The sequence below is a fragment of the Natrix helvetica genome (assembly GCF_964273705.1).
Source record: "Natrix helvetica genome assembly, chromosome: 2".
NCBI classification, from domain to species: Eukaryota; Metazoa; Chordata; class Lepidosauria; order Squamata; family Natricidae; genus Natrix; species Natrix helvetica.
Window position 1 is genome coordinate 296,790,455 of NC_138552.1, and position 17,793 is coordinate 296,808,247.

Consider the following 17,793-nt stretch of genomic DNA (forward strand, 5'->3'; position numbering starts at 1 on the left):
AGATCGGGAAGAAGCGTGCAATAAGTGTGCGTAGATCAGGGAAAAGTGTGACCTAACACACACCTCTTGACCTGTTTTTGCTCATCCAGGAATCGGAGGAAGATGGGATGTATTCCGTCCACAGCCAACCCAACATTTACCGAGTAAGCAGGTTTTGGGAGGAGACGGAAGCGGCCCTGCCTTGAGTGTCTTTCTCCCCTTGGCTGCTCCCTATGGGGGGTTTCCAAAACCCCCACCCCACCAGGGCATTTCCCCACTGCCCAGCCCATGGTCCTCCCAGCTGACCGATCCCCCTTCTTTTGGCCTCCCAGATCCGGAAGGGGGGCTCCATTTCAGCCATGCCGTTCCCTCCCTCGTCTTCTTCGCTGGTGGTGGGTCCCCCGGAGGGAAGCGGGCGCCACTTGGTGAGTGGACACAGACTGCATTGGGGTTGGAGGGGGCTTAGGAGCACATGAGCTGCTGTTCAATGTACTCATCAATCAAGGCTGATTGCATGATATTTATCTTATCTAATGTTTGTTTTTCTCATCATATTTCACTGGTTTATTGAAGATTGGGAGTTTTTTTGTTATTACTTAAAAAGCAATAAGGAAAAGGGAGGGAGGGTGGAGGAAGGGAAGGGAAGTGGAGGGAGAGGGGGAGGGAGGGAGGGAGAAAAGGGAAGGGAGGAAGGAAGGAAGGAGAAAATAAGTCATTAGTGTGAAAAATAATTAGAGAAAAGAAAGGAAAAAGGGGAGAGAGGGAAGGAAAGGAGGGAACAGAGGGAGGGACAGAGGAAGGGAGAAAAGGGAAGGGAAGGAAAGGGAGAGAGGGAGGAAGAAAAGAAGGAAGGAAACGAAGGAAAAAATAAGTAATCAGTGTGAAAAATAATTAGGGAAAAGAAAAGAAAGGGAAAATAAGAGGAGAAAAGGGAAGGGAAGAAGGAAGGAAGAAAAAAGAAAGGTAAATAAAGGAAAAGAGGCAGAAAAACAAAAAATGAAAAAAGAAAGAAAGAAAAGAAGAAGGAAGGAAGGAAGAAGAGATGGGAATGAGTGGGAGGGAGAAGGAAGGAAGGAAGATCAAGAAAAGAGAAATGCTTTGTCCATTTGAGGAGAAAAATAATATTTGCGGGGGGGGGGGGGGGGGGCTTGGTTGTTTGCTCTGGGACTGTGTTGCCCAGGTGGAAACCCCCAGTGGGAGCCCCCCCCTCCTCAAGTGAAGCGCATTCTTCCCATAAACCCCTGCAGATGTCAGGATTCGCTTCCCTGCATCCCCCCTCCCCTTCAGATGGGCTCCACCCAAGGTACCCCAGGAAACTCAATTTGCAAGCCCCCCCAGTCCTCTTTCCCCCCACCCCATCCAACCACCCCCAATTCCATGGCCTGATATTTCCCCCCCTCCCCCTTTCTCCTTCCTCCCCAGAGCGGGAAACTGGACCGGCACGGCAGCGGCACTGACAGCGACTACGACAACACGCAGGGCAGCGACCTGCCCCTCAGGTGAGCCGGCTCTCACCTGTCCTGATTCCATTCTGTGCTGGGGAGGGGGCTCTGCAGACCCTCTGCCTGGGGGGAGAGATCAGACCTTAGCTTTGCTTTTGGCTTGAGATTTGACTTATTAACATTGATTATTTATTGATTAATTGACATTGATTAATTGATTGTCTAATTGATAGACTTATTTTCTAATTGATTAATTTATTTATTTATATTTGGTGCTTCTAGACCGCCCCCTCTCCCAGAAGGGACCCGGGGCGGTGTACAGTCCATAGAAATATCAGAAAATACAGTAAAAAAGTTAAATATGTACAGTTTGGAGGAGGTTAAAATGCAATTAAAAGAACTGTACAAAGCTATATAAATACAAATTTTAAATCCCTAAAACAGACACAACGAATTAAAAAACCCCTAAGATAACCAGATAATAATACATTTGCCAGGAGGGACAGTTGTAATTATGCCAGGCCTGCTAATCGGAACAGGTGAGTCTTCAATTTTTGCCGGAAGGAGCGGAGGTCAGAAGTGGTTCTAATGTCAGGGGGAGGTCATTCCAGAGGGTTGGGCCCATCACAGAGAAGGCCCTACTCCTTGGCGCCGCCCGTTGGCATTGCCTAGTGGACGGCACCAGGAGAAGTCCCTCCCTGTGTGAGCGAATTGGCCGCAGGGATGTATGTGGGAGGATGCGATCCCGCAAGTAACTAGGTCCCGTGCCATGGAGCGCTTTAAAGATGGTAATCAGCACCTTGAAACGCACCCGAAAAACCACAGGCAGCCAGTGCAGCTCGTGCAGGAGAGGTGTTACGTGGGAGTACCTCATACTCCCCATCACAGCCCGCGCGGCTGCGTTCTGAACTAACTGCAGTCTCCGGGCGCGTCCCAAGGGCAGCCCCATGTAGAGAGCGTTGCAGTAATCCAGGCGGGACGTCACCAGCGCATGAGTGACCGTGCGTAGGGCATCCCGGTCCAGTAGGGGGCGCAATTGGCGCACCAGGCGAACCTGGTGGAACGCCCCCCTCGCCACGGCTGCCACATGGTCATCCATTGACAGCCGGGCATCAAGGAGGACGCCCAAATTGCGCGCCTGTTCCACAGGGGGCAATTGTTCGCCCCCTATGGCCAGCGATGGGATCAGCTGGCTGAACCGAGGTGCCGGTAGCCACAGCCACTCAGTCTTGGAGGGGTTGAGTTTAAGTCTGTTGTCCCCCATCCAGACCCCGACGGCTTCCAACCACCGGGACATCACTTCGACAGCCTCGTTGGGGTGGTTTGGGGTTGAAATATACAGCTGAGTATCATCAGCGTAGAGGTGATACTCAACCCCAAAACCACGGATGATCTCACCCAGCGGCTTCACATATGTGTTGAACAGGAGAGGCGAGAGGACCGACCCCTGTGGCACTCCACAAGTGAGTGGCCTCGGGGTCGACCTCTGTCCCCCTGTCAACACACATTGCCTCCGGTCGGAGAGGTAGGAGCCGAACCACCGTAAAACGGTGCCTCCGACTCCTATCCCCTCCAACCGGCGCAATAGGATACCATGGTCGATGGTATCAAAAGCCGCCGAGAGGTCTAATAGGACCAGGATAGAGGAACAACCTCTATCTCTGGCCCTCCAGAGATCATCAACCAACGCGACCAAGGCTGTCTCTGTGCTGTGCCCGGGTCGGAAGCCGGACTGGCGTCTAGATACTCGGATTCGTCAAGGTGCCGTGGAAACTGCTGCGCCACCACATTCTCAACAACCTTCGCTAGAAACGGAAGGTTGGAGACTGAACGATAGTTAGCTAGCTCCATTGGGTCGAGTGAAGGCCTCTTAAGTAAGGGCCTCACCACCGCCTCCTTCAAGGCGGTTGGTAAGGATCCCTCACCCAATGAGGCATTCACCAGGCCCAGAAGCCAGCCTCGGGTCACCTCCCAAGATGCCAGTACCAACCAGGAGGGACACGGGTCCATTAAACATGTGGTGGGTCGCAGCCGTCCACGCAACCTATCCAAATCCTCGGGGGCAACAGAATCAAACTCCTCCCAGAATGGTCTCACAAGACTCGCTGTTGGCAGCCCGTCCGGTCCACTGAGGGGGGCCCATCCGCTCCGGATCTGAGTGACTTTATCCTGCAGATATTCCCCAAACTCCTCTGCTCTGCCCTGCAAGGGTGCCCCCTGCGTCCTCTGTGACAAGAGGGAGCGGGTCACCCTGAACAGGGCGGCAGGGCGGTTATCCGCGGACGCAATAAGAGCAGCGCAATATCTACGTTTGGCCGCCCTTAATGCCACAAGGTAGGTCCGTAAGTAGGCTCTTACCTGTGTTCGATCAGATTCGGAGCGTGAGGACCTCCACCTGCTCTCTAGACGTCTCCTGTGGCGCTTCATCACCCTCAGCTCCTCGGTATACCAAGGAGCCCGGGTGGGTCGCTGCCGCAGGAGAGGTCGCAAAGGCACAACCCGGTCCAAGGCCCCAGCCGCCGCCGTATTCCAGGCGGCCGCTAGGTCCTCCGACCGAGCGCGAGTCAGGGCTACAGGTAATGGCCCAAGCTCCGTCTGGAACCTATCCGGCTCCATCAGGTGCTTGGGGCGGTACCAGCTTGGACCATCTGGTCCCGCCTCCTCGCGGTGGGGGGTAGCGCCAGGGAAGTCCAGCCGGAGACATGAGTGATCTGACCATGACAGGGGTGTAACAACAAAGTCCCCTATACCCAGATCACTCGTCCACTGCTCAGATACAAAAACAAGGTCCAATGTGTGGCCACCTTCGTGTGTGGGGCCCTGAATTAACTGGGTCAGGCCCATGGCTGTCATGGAAGCCATGAACTCCCGAGCCACCTCAGACGCTGCTCCCGTCGACGGCAGGTTGAAGTCCCCCATAACCACAAGCCTGGGGATCTCAACCGCCGTCTCCGAGATCAGCTCGAGGAGCTCGGGCAGGGCCGCTGATGTATAGCGAGGAGCCAAGTATACAATCAGCAAGCCCAACTGCCTCCCTAGGCCCCATTTCACACCAAGGGACTCACACCCGGATATCTGAGGAACAGTGAACTCCCTCGGCTCTAGACCTTCCCGTATAACTACCACCACCCCACCACCCTTACCCAGGGCCCGAGGCTGATGGAATGCGCGGAAACCTGGTGGGCACATTTCCACGAGGGGTAAACCACCCTCGTGGCCCAACCAGGTCTCCGTTATAATTGACATTGATTAATTGATTAATTGACTTTTTGATTAATTGACTGTCTAATAGATTGCCGTATTGTCTAATTGATTATTTGATTAATTGATTAATTGACTTATTGATTGATTAATTGATTAATTGACTTATTGATTAATTGACATTGATTAATTAATTGATTTATTGATTAATTGACTTATTGATCAAACTTATGAAATGCCCATTTCCCTCATAAAAGGTCTCTTGGTGGTTTACAATTAAATTGCTGTAATAAAAATATTAAAAACCCAATACAGGTAGTCCTCGACTTACAACAGTTTGTTTAGTGATGGTTCAAATTTACAACAGCACTGGAAAAAGTGACGTACAACCGTTTTTCACACTTACAACCGTTTGCAGCATCCCCAGGAGGCTTCACAACTGACTCACATTTATGACGGTCACAGTGTCCTGGGGTCATGTGATCTCCTTTTGCGACCTCTTGATGAGCAAAGTCCAGAGGGAAGACCGATTCACTTAACAACCATGTGACTAACTTATCAACTGCAGTGATTCACTTAGCAACGGGGGCAAGAAAGGTTGTTAAAGGGTCAAAACTCACTTAACAAAGATCTCACTTGATGACATACAGGCTGAGCTCAATTGTGGGTCGTAGGTCGAGGATTACCTGTAATTTAAGATCAAAGCATTTAAAATAAAATTTAAAACAGCCTTATAAAATGACCCAAAAAATGTCATTTTGCTGGGGGATTTGCACCAGTGGTGAAATCTTAACTCCCCCCCCCCCACTGGTTCTGTGGGCTTGGCTTGGTCGGGGGGGGCATGTGACTGGGTGGGCGTGGCCAACTTGTTTTCACTTTTAAAGCATTTTTTTCGGGCAAATAGGCAGTAAAAAAAATGATTTAAAAAGTGGGGAAAAAGCTTCCGACAATCGCCCGGCTCACGCAGTCCTTGGAAGCTTTTATTTTACTACCGGTTCGCAGAATCAACGGCAATCTACCAACCGGTTCAACCGAACCGTGCCGAACCGGGAGGATTTCCCCCCTGATTTGCACCCTTGTCCCCTGTGGTTGAGACAAGCAAGGGAGGACTCACTCAAGGGGGCAATCCTGCTTTTCGTAACCTGCCCCTCCCTTGTGCTTGCCCACCCCCACCCCCCACCCCCTTCCAGCTGCATGGACGGGAAACGCTTCCTGGAGCTGGGGAAGGAGGAGGATTTGCACCTGGAACCTGAGCTGCTGGAAGGGGACCTGGACGGGGGTCTCCCCAGCACGGAGGACGTCATCCTCAAGACCGAGCAGGTCACCAAGAACATCCAGGAGCTCCTGAGGGCCGCCCAGGAGTTCAAACACGACAGGTCAGGAAGGGGCTTCTGGGAGCCCTTTTGTGTGTGGGGGGGGTTCCTTGGTGGGGAGGGGGGTCCTCCCCTCTTAAAGCATGACGACTGGAGGATTCTGGGAGTGGAAACCCACACCTCTTAAAGCATCCTGGATGGGGGATTCTGGGAGGCCACATATTTTTGGAGGATGGGTAAGTTGTCATTTCAAACAGTCACTAAACAAATGGTTATACCTCAGGGTTGTAAATTTAGTGCCGAACCCCATTATCTTCAAAACATTGGGGTCTCCTCGCCTTGTACGACAACGGAACTCCTGCTCCACTTATTCTGGATCTTACTCTGTCCCTGTTCCCCCCCAGCAGCTTCGTCCCCTGTTCAGAGAAAATCCATACGGCGGTCACGGAAATGGCGTCGCTTTTCCCCAAGGTAAGCGGGCGAGAGCAGTGGTGGGTTTCATATTTTATTATGCACGCGATTTGCTTGTGTGGGCACCTTCCGCGCATCTGGCCGGCCTCAAATACATGCCTAAACAGGACGGCATAGAGCCGGGGGAGGGGGGGGCAGGCCCACCCACGGTTTCTGCTACTGGTTCAGGCAAAGCGAAGTCCGAACCGGCTGAATGGATGCCACCTCTGAGCGAGAGGTCGTTGCCCACTTCCGGCATGCGCAGAAGTTAAAAAAATTGCTTGTGCGCATGCACAGAAGCAAAAACCAAGAACCGATTTGGGGCGCGTGTCTGGCTGAGCTGCTTCCTAATCGACCGAACCCGTGGGAACCCACCTCTGATTCCGGCTAAGGGGAGTTATGGATGGAAGATCCCTTCCCTGGGGTCTCCCCTCCTAGCTGGCTGCATTTCAGCAATGCTCAGTAACTCTCAGGGGTCTCCAACCTTGGGAGTAGAGATGGGAAGGCCTGGGGAGGGGGGGGGGAGCCAGAAAAAGTGGGGGGGGGAAGGGTTTCTTTTTCCAGTTTTTGCTGGGGTTTTTTTTTTTTTTTGAAAGCCAATAGTTTTTCAAAAAACCAAAAAACTGGATCCCCCCCCCCCCCCGTGTTCCCCTCTCTATTTGGGATCGTTACTTGTGGACTTCAACTCCCAGAATTCCCTAGCGAGGCTGGCTGGGGAATTCTGGGAATTGAAGTCCCCCAGGTCTTAAAAGTGTCCAAAGTTGGACATCTCTGATCTTTTTTTTTAAAGTTTTTTATTTTTATTCTCTTATATATAGTTACAGGTATGCATTCACAAAGTTATTGTTCTTATTTATCTTTATCAGTTTTACATATTTGTTTTTCCATATAAAAGGTTAAAATATACATTCCGGGTTTCTTTGCTTACCATCCCATACTCCTGTTTTGTATTATCCCCACCCTATTTTTTCTTTTCTTTTCTCCCTTTCTCCCTTCTCTACTTTCTTCCTTCCTCCTCTCCTTTCCCTTTCCTTCGTCCCTTGCGTCTCCCCTACTCCTCTCTTCCTCTTCTCCTTCCTACCCTCTCTCCTTCTCTTTCTATCCCTTCCTTCCTCCTCTCCTTTCCCTTTCCTTCTTCCCTTGCCTCTCCCCTACTCCTCTCTTCCTCTTCCTCCTGCTATCCTCTCTCCTTCTCTTTCCCTTCCCTCCTTCCTCTCCTCTTTCTTCCTTCTCTCCCCTTCCCTCTCTTCTCCTCTCCTCCTCTCTTCCTTTCGTTTTCTGTTATTGTGTACTCTTCTCAACTCTGAACTGGTGTATTTTGGGTATTCCTGCAAACTTTTCCTATTCCCTTTTCTTCATTATCATGTCCTAACTATTTTCCCCCCTCTATACCTCATTCTTGAACATATACTTATATATTAATACTTTCTTTTCTATTTCCCCCCCTCTTCCCCCCCTTTTCCATTTAATAAACATCTCTGATCAAAGGAGAAGGGAAGAGGATTCACCCTTGTGGACTTCAACTCCCAGAATGCCCGCTGAGGAATTCTGGGAGTTGAAGTCCGCAAGTTGCAAAATGGCCGAGGTTGGAGTCCCCTGCAGTTAAGGATGGGGGACCAGGAGGAGAATTTGGGATGGCGGGAGAGGAGGGAAGGCGCCATATAGAATCGTGGGGGCTTTGAGTTTGGGGGAATTGGAACTGGATGGAGCAGCCCCCCCCCCCGCCCCCAATCCACCCTAGGCTGCAACATTTGCACTGGACCTAAAATGCACCAGGTTTTGCAGTTGTGGAGACGCTTTGCATGAAATCACATTATTTGGGTCATAGAATAGAATAGAATAGAATAGAATAGAATAGAATAGCATGGAATGGAATGGATTGGAACGGAACAGAACAAGGAATGGAATAGAATAATAGGGAATAGATTAGCATAGCATACCATAGAATAGGAATAGACTATAATAGGGAATAGAATAGAATAGAATAAGAAATAGAATGGAATAGAATGGAATGGAATGGAATGGAATAGAATAGAATAGAATAGGGAATAGCATAGCACAGAATAGGAATAGAATAAAATAGAATAGGGAACAGAATAGAATAGAATAAGGAAGAGAGGAAAGGAGAAATATGGAATAGAATAAAATTAGAACAAAATAGAATAAGAATAGAACAGAATAGAGTAGAGTAGAACAGAACAGAACAGAATAGAATAGAATAGAATACGGAAATAATATGGAAAGGATAGGATAGAATAAAATAGAATATGGAAATAATATGGAAATGATAGAATAGGATACAATTAGAATAAAGAATAGGATAGAATTAGAATAAAGAATAGAATAGAATAGAATACAACAGAATTCTTTATTGGCCAAGTGGGATTGGGCACACAAGGAATTTGTCTTTGGTGTAGATGCACCAAAAAGATGCTGAGGTTACCGTATTGTCCTTATGGGAAGTCCTCAACTTACAACCACAGTTGAGCCCAATATTTCTGTCACTAAGCGACAGTTATGTTTTGCCCCATTTTTGCCCCATTTTCGTGCCACGGTTGTTAAGTGAATCGCTGCACTGGATAAATTAGTAACCAGGTTGTTAAGTGAATTTGGATTTCCCATTGGCTTTGCGTGTCAGAAGATTGTGAAAGGGGATCGTGCGACATCCCCTCCCCCCCGGGACACAGCGACCGTCATAAATATGAGTCCATTGCCGAGCGTCTCAATCTTGACCATGTGATCCTGGGGATGCTGCAGTGGTCCTAAGCGTGAAAAACGGCCGTAAGTCACTTTTTCCAGTGCCGTCGTAAGTCTGAACCATCACTGAGTGAACTGGTGCAGCTCCAGGACTACCTGTAGATACCTATTGCCAAGAGCTTGAAATTTTGACCTTGGGGATGCTGCAACTGTCGTAAGTGCGAAAAACGGTCATGAGACCCTTTTTTCAGGGGAGGGCACCGTTGTAGGTTCGAACGGTCACTAAGTGAACCATCATAAGTGGAGGACTACCTGTAGATACCTGCCACCAAGAACTTGAATATTGGCTTGGGAGATGCTGTAGTAAAGCAATTAATGAATCCCCTTTTTTTTCCGGGGGGGGGGGGGGGAGAGGCCTGTCGTAACTTTTGAACGATCACTAAGTGAACTGTCGTAAGTCGAGGACTGCCTGTATTCCGGGGTCCTGACTCTCGGCCCGTCCTCTCGCCCGCAGAAACCGGCCCTGGAGACGGTGCGCAGCTCCCTCCGCCTGCTTAACGCCAGCGCTTACCGGCTGCAGAGCGAGTGCCGCAAGACGGTCCCGCCGGAGCCCGGCGCTCCTGTGGACTACCAACTCCTGACGCAGCAGGTCATCCAGTGCGCCTACGACATCGCCAAGGCCGCCAAGCAGCTGGTCACCATCACCACCCGCGAGAAGAAGCAGTGAGGGGGGAGGGCTCCCCTTTCCTCGTTCCTCCCCCCCACCCGCCTGGGGCCGGTCGCTATGCCCCTCCCCCCGGAAGGTTCCTTCCTCTACTTGGCGGAACCCAGGCAACGATACGAAGAGGAGGGGGGGACAAGCCTGGGCAGTCCAGAAACTGTGTGTGTAAATACCCCCTCCCTCTGTCTCCCCCCCCCACCCCTGGAAGGACCTTTGGAGCGGCCCTGCCCCCATATATAGTGCGTGGATCTCTCCATCCGTCTCCCCCCCCTCCCCCTCCGTGCCCACCTGTCTGTATAGAGAGAGACCAAGTGTATTTATCTGGCAAATCCCCCTCCCCCCAATAGTGTTAACACTGGAATAGCGACATCGAGGAGCCACTAAGATTGGAGCAGCCCCCCCCCCACAAAAAAATCTGGGCTTTTCCCCCTCTTTCCCCCCACCCTTCAAAGCAAAGGCTAATCTCTCCTCTTTCCAATCCAGATTTCCCCCCCCCTCCCGTTTTTTCTCGCTTCGTTCCTGCATCCAACACCCTGGCGGGGGACGGGCGGGGGCATTGTGTGTATGTGTGTGTGTGTGTGTGTCTCCAGTCGCCCCCCCCTCCTCCCCGCCCGCAGAGAAAGCTGTGAAGCTGAGGCCAGTTGTGGAGGTAGGAGAGGAGGGGGGGCAGCAGGGTACCTGGGCGCTGCGCTGGAATCTCTGGTTTCGAAATCTTGTACATTTGTAACAAATAAAAAGAGGATGCCGACGGCACCCGGGCGTGTGGCTTGGCAGCGGCTGGGCGGGCAGGGGCCTCGCTGCAAGCGGAGACATTTGGAGGGTGGCGTGGTGGGGGATGACAAACCCAGCCCTGGGTTGAAGGAGTCGGTCTGTTGCAGGGACCCAGGCGATGGGGGTAGATTGATCTTCTAAACTCCATGCTGTAGCAGCAATTACTTGACAAGAAGTCGGGAGCAGATCTTCACTCTAAGGAATTGAACTCATGGTCTCCTGCAAACTCCACTCCCCTGTCGCTCCTCTTTGATTTCCCCTGGGAGGGGCCATTCACTGCCCACCTGTGGCCTCACTCCCAAGTCGACTCTTGTTCCTTAGCTCTTCCCTTCCTCTGGCAGCTCTGCGCATGCGCACACTGGGAACAGGCTCCAGCTGTTCTTCTGCCTCACTGATCTCTGACTCCGAAGGCAGCTGAAAACTGGCATACGGCCCTGGCCCCCTCTCTGCCTCCGACACAGAGCCCTCCTCAGAGCCTTCCCCAGACTCCAGGACTGGCCCAGGTTCCTCCCCAACCTCCTCACTGTCCGAATCCAAGGTTGTCTTGTGCCAACCAACTAATATCCCTTTGTGCTCTCTGTAGTTGGTTGTTTTCTGGTAGAAATTTCATGACCAAACTAGGTAACATCATCTGGGCTAAAAGTATTAAGACTACAACTCTAGCACTGATGATGTTGCTTAGTTGGGTCATGAAACGTCTGGAAACAAAACCCACCCAGCTCAGAGAGCACCAAGGACCCCACAGTCCTCCTCCTCTTCCTCGCTTCTAGCACTGATAATGTTCCCTCGTTGGGTCTTGAAAGCTACCAAGCTCAGAGAGCACCAAGGATCTCCCAGTGCTGCTGTTCCTCTCCCTCCTCTCCCTCTTCCTTTCTTCGAACACTGATGCTGTTATCTAGTTGGGTCATGAAACGTCTGCAAAAAAACTACCAAGCTCAGAGAGCACCAAGGACCCCAGAGTCTTCCTCCTCCTCCTCCTCCTCCTCCTCCTCCTCCTCCTCCTCCTCTCTGCCAATCCCTCTCCCTTCTAGCACTGATAATGTTACCTAGTCAGGTAATAAAACGTCTCCAAAAAAATCACCCAGCTCATTTCAAACCTCAGCTACAAATATTCTCCTTTATCGGTGCCCTTGGGAAAGCTTGTGTGTTGCATACCCTCAGTGGCCTGAACACTTGAACGGCGGAGGAATTGTGGGGTGGGGGTGGGAGCCCCCCAGTGCTGAGCCTGGGAAAGCTGGAGGGCTGGCCCACCAACCTCTAAGAGGGGATGCCAGGGTCATACCATACGGGTCACCAGGGTGGCGAGTCTTGACCAGGGCGGTTAAAAAGGGTGAGATGCAAATTCTGCATTTTGGATATTTATTTATTTTTTGGTGCCCTCCCACGGGCATTCCTGAACAAAGCCCACGTGTGGAAGAGACGGACCCAGTCAGTGGACCAGAGGGACAGGACCTCAGCGCCCCGGACTTCTGCCTCTCCCCTACCCAGTGTATGGACTTCAACTCCCAGAATTCCTAGTTCCCAGCCTGAGGGAATTCTGGGTGTTGAAGTCCATCCGTGAGAAAGATGCCAAGGATGAGGAACTCAATCATCCATAAGAGACACAAGAAGTCCTTGACTTATGACAACTGGGATCTGAATTTCCGTTGCTAAGCAAGGGGATAGCGTCCCCCAATTTTGCAACCATTTTTGCCATCCCTGGAGGTTTTTAAGGAGAGACTGGACAGCCATTGGTTTAGGGCAGGAATGGCGAACATTTTTGGTACCGAGTGCCCAAACCAGAATGTGCTTGCAACAGAGCACCGGCTGGCGCACGCATGCCTGGTTTTTTGGCTGTTTTTGGGGTGTTTTTGGCCCAAAATAAGCTGAAAAAACATCCTGAAAATGTCCTCAAAACCGGCCTGTTTTTTGGCCTCTTTCTGGCGCCGGCAAAGACCAGCTGGCCGGAAACCAGAAGAGCAGCTGGCGATGGTGCGCTTACCCATAGAGAGGGCTCTGTGTGCCACCTCTGCCACATGTGCCATAGGTTCACCATCACTGGTTTAGCATCTCCTGCTCGAGCAGGGGGTTGGACTAGAAGGCCTCCGGGGTCCCTCCCAACCCTGTTATTCTGTGTTCTGAATCGCTGCCATTGTTAAAGTGAATCATGTGGTCATTAAGCAAATCGGTTGACTCTGGCAGCCAGGAAGCTTGCAGGCGCCTGGAACCATCCCCAGAATACACACGGGTTGCCAAAGTACCTGAATTTAGATCGGACGGAATGCTGCAACGGTTGTAAGTGCGAGGAGTCAGAAATTTAGTGCTGTTGTAACTTTGAATAGGGATTTAAAGAACGGTTGTAACCTGAGGCCTCCCTCTACAATGGGTTCCTTTCCATGCCGCCTTTCATATCACAACAATTTGTCGGGGATAATATAGGGTCTCCTTCCTTGGGCCGGGGGTCAGTCTAGAAGACCTCCGAGGGCCCTTGCAGTCCTAGGATCCTATGCAACAGATTGAAACATGGCTTGCTCGCTGGGGAAGGAATGGCGTGAACTGAGACGCTACTGAGCAGGGTGCAGAGAAGGTCTCTGGTGCTTTTGCCGTTTGTAGGAAAATATATTTTATTGAGTAAGGAAAAAGAATGCAGCAGTCGAGCCCGGAGCCCCTCCCTCCTTGAACAGGGGGCCTTTGGGCTAGTGGCCCCTCCAAGCAGCGCATGCCGGGCCAGGCCTTCAGGCGGAGCTCTCGTCCTCGCTGGAGGAGCTGGGTAGGAGCAGTGGTGGCGGCTGCCGTAGGCGCTTTGTCCGTCTGGGGCGGGGGAAGAGACGGCGCTTCATGATGGCTGCAGGAGGGAAGGAGAGAAGGAGGAATATGAGGAAGGGGATAAGAGAAGGAGGGGGGAGGAATATGAGAAGGAGAGAAGGAGGAATATGAGGAAGGGAATAAGAGAAGGAGGGGGGAGGAATATGAGAAGGAGGAATATGAAGAAGGGAATAAGAGAAGGAGAGAAGGAGGAAGATGAGGAAGGGAATAAGAAGGGGAGAAGGAGGAATATGAGGAAGGGAATAAGAGAAGGAGGGGGGAGGAATATGAGAAGGAGGAATATGAGGAAGGGAATAAGAGAAGGAGAGAAGGAGGAAGATGAGGAAGGGAATAAGAGAAGGGGAGAAGGAGGAATATGAGGAAGGGAAGAGAAGGAGGGGGGAGGAATATGAGAAGGAGGAATATGAGGAAGGGAATAAGAGAAGGAGAGAAGGAGGAAGATGAGGATGGGAATAAGAGAAGGGGAGAAGGAGGAATATGAGGAAGGGAATAAGAGAAGGGGAGAAGGAGGAATATGAGGAAGGGAATAAGAGAAGGAGGGAGGGAGGGAGGAATATGAGGAAGGGAATAAGAGAAGGAGGGAGGGAAGAATATGAGGAAGGGAATAAGAAGGAGAGAAGGAGGGAGGGAGGAATATGGGGAAGGGAATAAGAAGGAGAGAAGGAGGGAGGGAGGAATATGGGGAAGGGAATAAGAAGGAGAGAAGGAGGGAGGGAAGAATATGAGGAAGGGAATAAGAAGGAGAGAAGGAGGGAGGGAGGAATATGGGGAAGGGAATAAGGAGGAATATGAGGAAGGGAATAAGAAGGAGGGAGATGGGAAGAAGGAAGAGAAAAGAAGGGAGGAAGGGAGATGGTAAGGAAGAGAAAAGGGAAGAAGGAAGAGAAAAGAAGGGAGGAAGGAAGAGAGATGGTAAGAAGGAAGAGAAGAAGGGAGGGAGGAAGAGAATAAGAAGGAGGGAGGGAGATGGGAAGGAAGAGAAAGGGGGGAGGGAGATTGGAAGAAGGAAGAGAATAGGAAGGGAAGGAGGGACAGAGGAAGGAAGAAAGGGAGGGAGATGGGAAGGAAGAGAATAAGTGAAGGAGAGGACGGGAGAAAGGGAGATGGGAGGAAGGAAGGGAATAAGGGAAGGAGAGGAGAAGGGAGAAAGGAAGGAATAGAAAAAGGAAGAGAGGGAGGAAGGGAAAAAGAAAAGGGAAGGGAAGAAAGGAAGAGGAAGGGAGAAGATGGGAGGATGGTGAGGAATGAAGGAAAAATGGAGAGCAATGGGAAGGAGGGGGAAAGGAAGGATGGAAAGAAGGGAGATGGAAGGAAGGGAGAGAAGGAAGGAAAGGAGCAAGGATTGGCAAAAGAAGAAAAGAGGGAGATGGCATCAGAGGGTGGCACCATTTGGCACCGGGCATCATAATGTGCCCTCAGAGGGCAGCAGATGCTGGAAAGCCAACATTGCTGCCAGCAAGTATGGGAAGACTCCCCTCCCAATTGGGGAAGGTCTGCCGTGGGGCTGAGATTGCTAACCGGCCTATTAAGAAATCACTTTGGGGGCAGGGGGGGGGGCTGCAGGGGAGAGCCAGAGGGGCCTTTCTCAGCTGGCAGGGGAATTCTGGGAGTTTGGAGACCCGCCTCTTAAGGCAACTGAGGGATTCTGGGAGTTGAAGTCCACAAGTCTTAAAGCAGCCGAGGTTGAGGAAGGCTGGCCCAGAGGCCGGTTGGCATTTGCCCTGGCGATGTGCCCTGTTTCTATTTTTTTCTAAAATTATATCAGTAGTCCTCGACTTACGACCTCAGTTGAGACTTTCTGTTGCTAATCAAAGCGATTGCTGAGTTCCGTCCAATTTTATGACCTTTTCTACCCTGGCCGTTAAGCAGATCACTGCACTTGCTAAGCAAGTGATCTGCTCATTAAGAAGGAATTGCGGTCGTAAGTTGAGGACTCCCTGTATTTGGCAAACGCTCCCAAATTGGGCGCATCTGCCCCCCCCCTCCCAAAGGCACACTGGTCCCACAGCCTGGACTTACCGGCCACCGTCTCGCGCCCCTCCTCGCTGCTGGTCATCCAGTAGAGACTTGGCCCACGTTGGCATTTCCGGTGCAGGCGGGTGTAGAGAACGGCCAGGGTCAGGAGCACCAACAGGAAGATGAGGGCGCTGGCAGCCCAGGCTGCTTCCTCCGTGCGGGGAGTGGGCACACGGAGACCACCCTGCCGAGCCTCCATTTTTTGAGCGGCCACCAGAGCACGCTGGCTGTCCGGGCACCGGCACCCGGCCTTGTGGGCTGCCTCGACCTCCGTGGCTACGCTGGGCAGAGGTGGTCTCATGCCTCCCTTGGTGGCACGGTTTTGCCCGGGCACCAGGCTGGCACCGCCGGGGTGATTCGGGAGGGTCCTTCGGGCCGGGTCAGCGGGCTTCCAAGCGTCCTTCTCCTCCCTGAAGGTGGGCCGAGCGAAGGTCAAGCGGCTTTGGTCCTCCTTTGCCGCCAGTCCGTTGGTGCCACGCAGGGCAGGGTGAGGGAGGAAAACCGCCCGCCGTCGCCTGGCATGTGCCCGTAATTGCTGGACCAATGGCAGCCTCTCCCAGAGGTGGAGCAGCTTCTGGAGGGACTGGAGGTTGGAAGGATTCGGGGGGGGGGGGGGGGGAAATAGCAGACTTGAGCTGCATCCTCAATTTATGACCACAGACTTTCTGAGCCAAACCTTTCTGTTGTTAAGTGAAACATTTAAGTTAATTTTGCCCCATTTTACAGCCTTTTGTTCCACTGTTGTTAAGTGAACCGCTGCCGTGGCTTAATTAGTCACGCAGTCATTAAGTGAATCTGGCTTCCCTGTTGACTTGGCTTGTCGGGAAATCGCAAAAGGGGATCAACTGATTTCCCCCCCCCCCAGATGCTGCGACCGTCATAAATACGAGCCAGTTGCCACATTTTGATCATGTGACTGCGGGTGCTGCTGCTATTATGGTCGTAAGTGTGAAGAACAGTCACAATCACGAGTCATCTTTTTTCAGGGCTGTTATAGCTTTGAATGGTCACTAAAGAAACGGTCGTAAGGTGAGGACCAGACTGCAGACATCCTTGGTGAATGAAAGCTTCTATCTACTCAGTGGCCAAATCTATTTTTTTTTTACTATTGGTTCTGTGGGCGGGGCTTGGTGGGGCGGGGCTTGGTGGTGGGGTCATGTGACTGGGTGGGCATGGCTATGTAGTCATGTGACTGGAGGATCAAAAGACAGAAACTCATTTTAACAATGTGCTGCTGGAGCAGGGTTGGACTAGATGACCTCCAGGTTCCTTCCAGCCCTGGATTATCCTCTGTGTCTAGTGCCCGGTTTGTAGTCCTTCCTTCCTCTCCTTTTTCCATCCCTCCTTTTTTTTCTCTTTCTCTCTCTCTCGCTTTCATTTTCTTTCTTTCTCTTTCTTTCTCCCTACTTACTTTTTCTTTCTTTCTTTCTTTTTTCTTTCTTTCTTTCTCTCACTCTTTCTTTCTTTCTTTCTTTCTTCCCTTTTTCTCTCGCTCTCTTTCTTTTTTTCTTTCTTCTTTCTCTTGTTCTTTCTCTTTCTTCCCTTTCTTTCTCTCGCTCTTTCTTTCTTTCTCTTTTTCTTTCTTCTTTCTCTCGCTCTTTCTCTTTCTTTCTTTCTCTGTCTCTCTTTTTCTTTCTCTCTTTCTTTCTTCCCTTTCTTTCTTTCTCAGCCCCCCCCCCCTATTTTTGGCCTATCCAATGCTGGGAGCAAAAATGGACCCCCACCCTCGCATTTCCGGAGGACCTACAGTACAGTAAAAAAAAAGCTTAAAAACTAAAAACGAAAAGTTCAGACGCTCAGCTGTTCGACATACGATTGTGGGAACTTTTTTAAAAATACTTTCTTTAGCATTTTTTACCATTGGTTCGCGTGAAGCGGCCGGAACCGGTAGCATTTCACCCCTGCTTCTACTCGATTGTCAGGCCTGACGCCCCCTAACCTGCCCCCTCCCCTATTTTACCTGCTGCGCTGGGCACGCATCTCTGCCCATCCTCTCCTGCAGCCACCGACGATGGAGGAGGGTCTCCAACCCAGGGGCAGCGAAGGCCACTTCAACTTTGGCCGTGTGGAAGGTGGAGGCCCTGGGAATCTGGGTGAGAGGCTGGAAGAGAGTGGGGGGAAAGGGGGTCACCCATTACTCTTCCCCAAGGTCTCAGCGATAGGAGCCCTCGCCTACACTCTGGGGAGGGGGACGATGGGCCCAAACAGGCAGATTTGGGTGATTTAGGATGAGGCAGGGGGAGCAAAAGGGTGGCGGGGAGGGGAGGGAGAGAGTTGGTCACTTTGCAAAGACCCCTCCCCAGCCGTTCAGGGGCAAGGCCAGTGTTGCCATCTCTAAGGTTGAAGCAAAGAGCCAGGAGTCTTATCAAGAGGATCCCCTTTGGGACACAGAAAAGAC

At 51.4% G+C, this 17,793-nt stretch overlaps 2 protein-coding genes across 5 annotated transcripts in view; one reads left to right on the forward strand and one right to left on the reverse strand.

Moving 5' to 3' along the window:
• Positions 1–11,582, forward strand: part of GIT1 (GIT ArfGAP 1) — a 54,427-nt gene extending 42,845 nt beyond the window's left edge. For 2 of the 4 annotated variants that reach the window (XM_081945407.1, XM_081945409.1), the window contains 6 exons: positions 90–143; positions 312–404; positions 1,402–1,478; positions 5,813–5,998; positions 6,340–6,406; positions 9,597–11,582. In XM_081945407.1, the coding sequence (XP_081801533.1) occupies positions 90–143; positions 312–404; positions 1,402–1,478; positions 5,813–5,998; positions 6,340–6,406; positions 9,597–9,809 (690 nt within the window). In that variant the 3' untranslated portion in view covers positions 9,810–11,582. The remainder of the gene's footprint in view (positions 1–89; positions 144–311; positions 405–1,401; positions 1,479–5,812; positions 5,999–6,339; positions 6,407–9,596) is intronic. The other 2 variants (XM_081945408.1, XM_081945410.1) reach the window with 2 other exon arrangements.
• Positions 11,583–13,159: 1,577 nt separating this feature from the next.
• TP53I13 (tumor protein p53 inducible protein 13) overlaps positions 13,160–17,793 on the reverse strand; it is an 11,048-nt gene continuing 6,414 nt past the window's right edge. The window contains exons 4-6 of the mRNA XM_081945486.1: positions 17,356–17,496; positions 15,399–15,978; positions 13,160–13,398 (exon numbers count right to left, since the gene is read on the reverse strand). Coding sequence (XP_081801612.1) covers positions 13,289–13,398; positions 15,399–15,978; positions 17,356–17,496 — 831 coding nt within the window. The 3' untranslated portion in view covers positions 13,160–13,288. The remainder of the gene's footprint in view (positions 13,399–15,398; positions 15,979–17,355; positions 17,497–17,793) is intronic.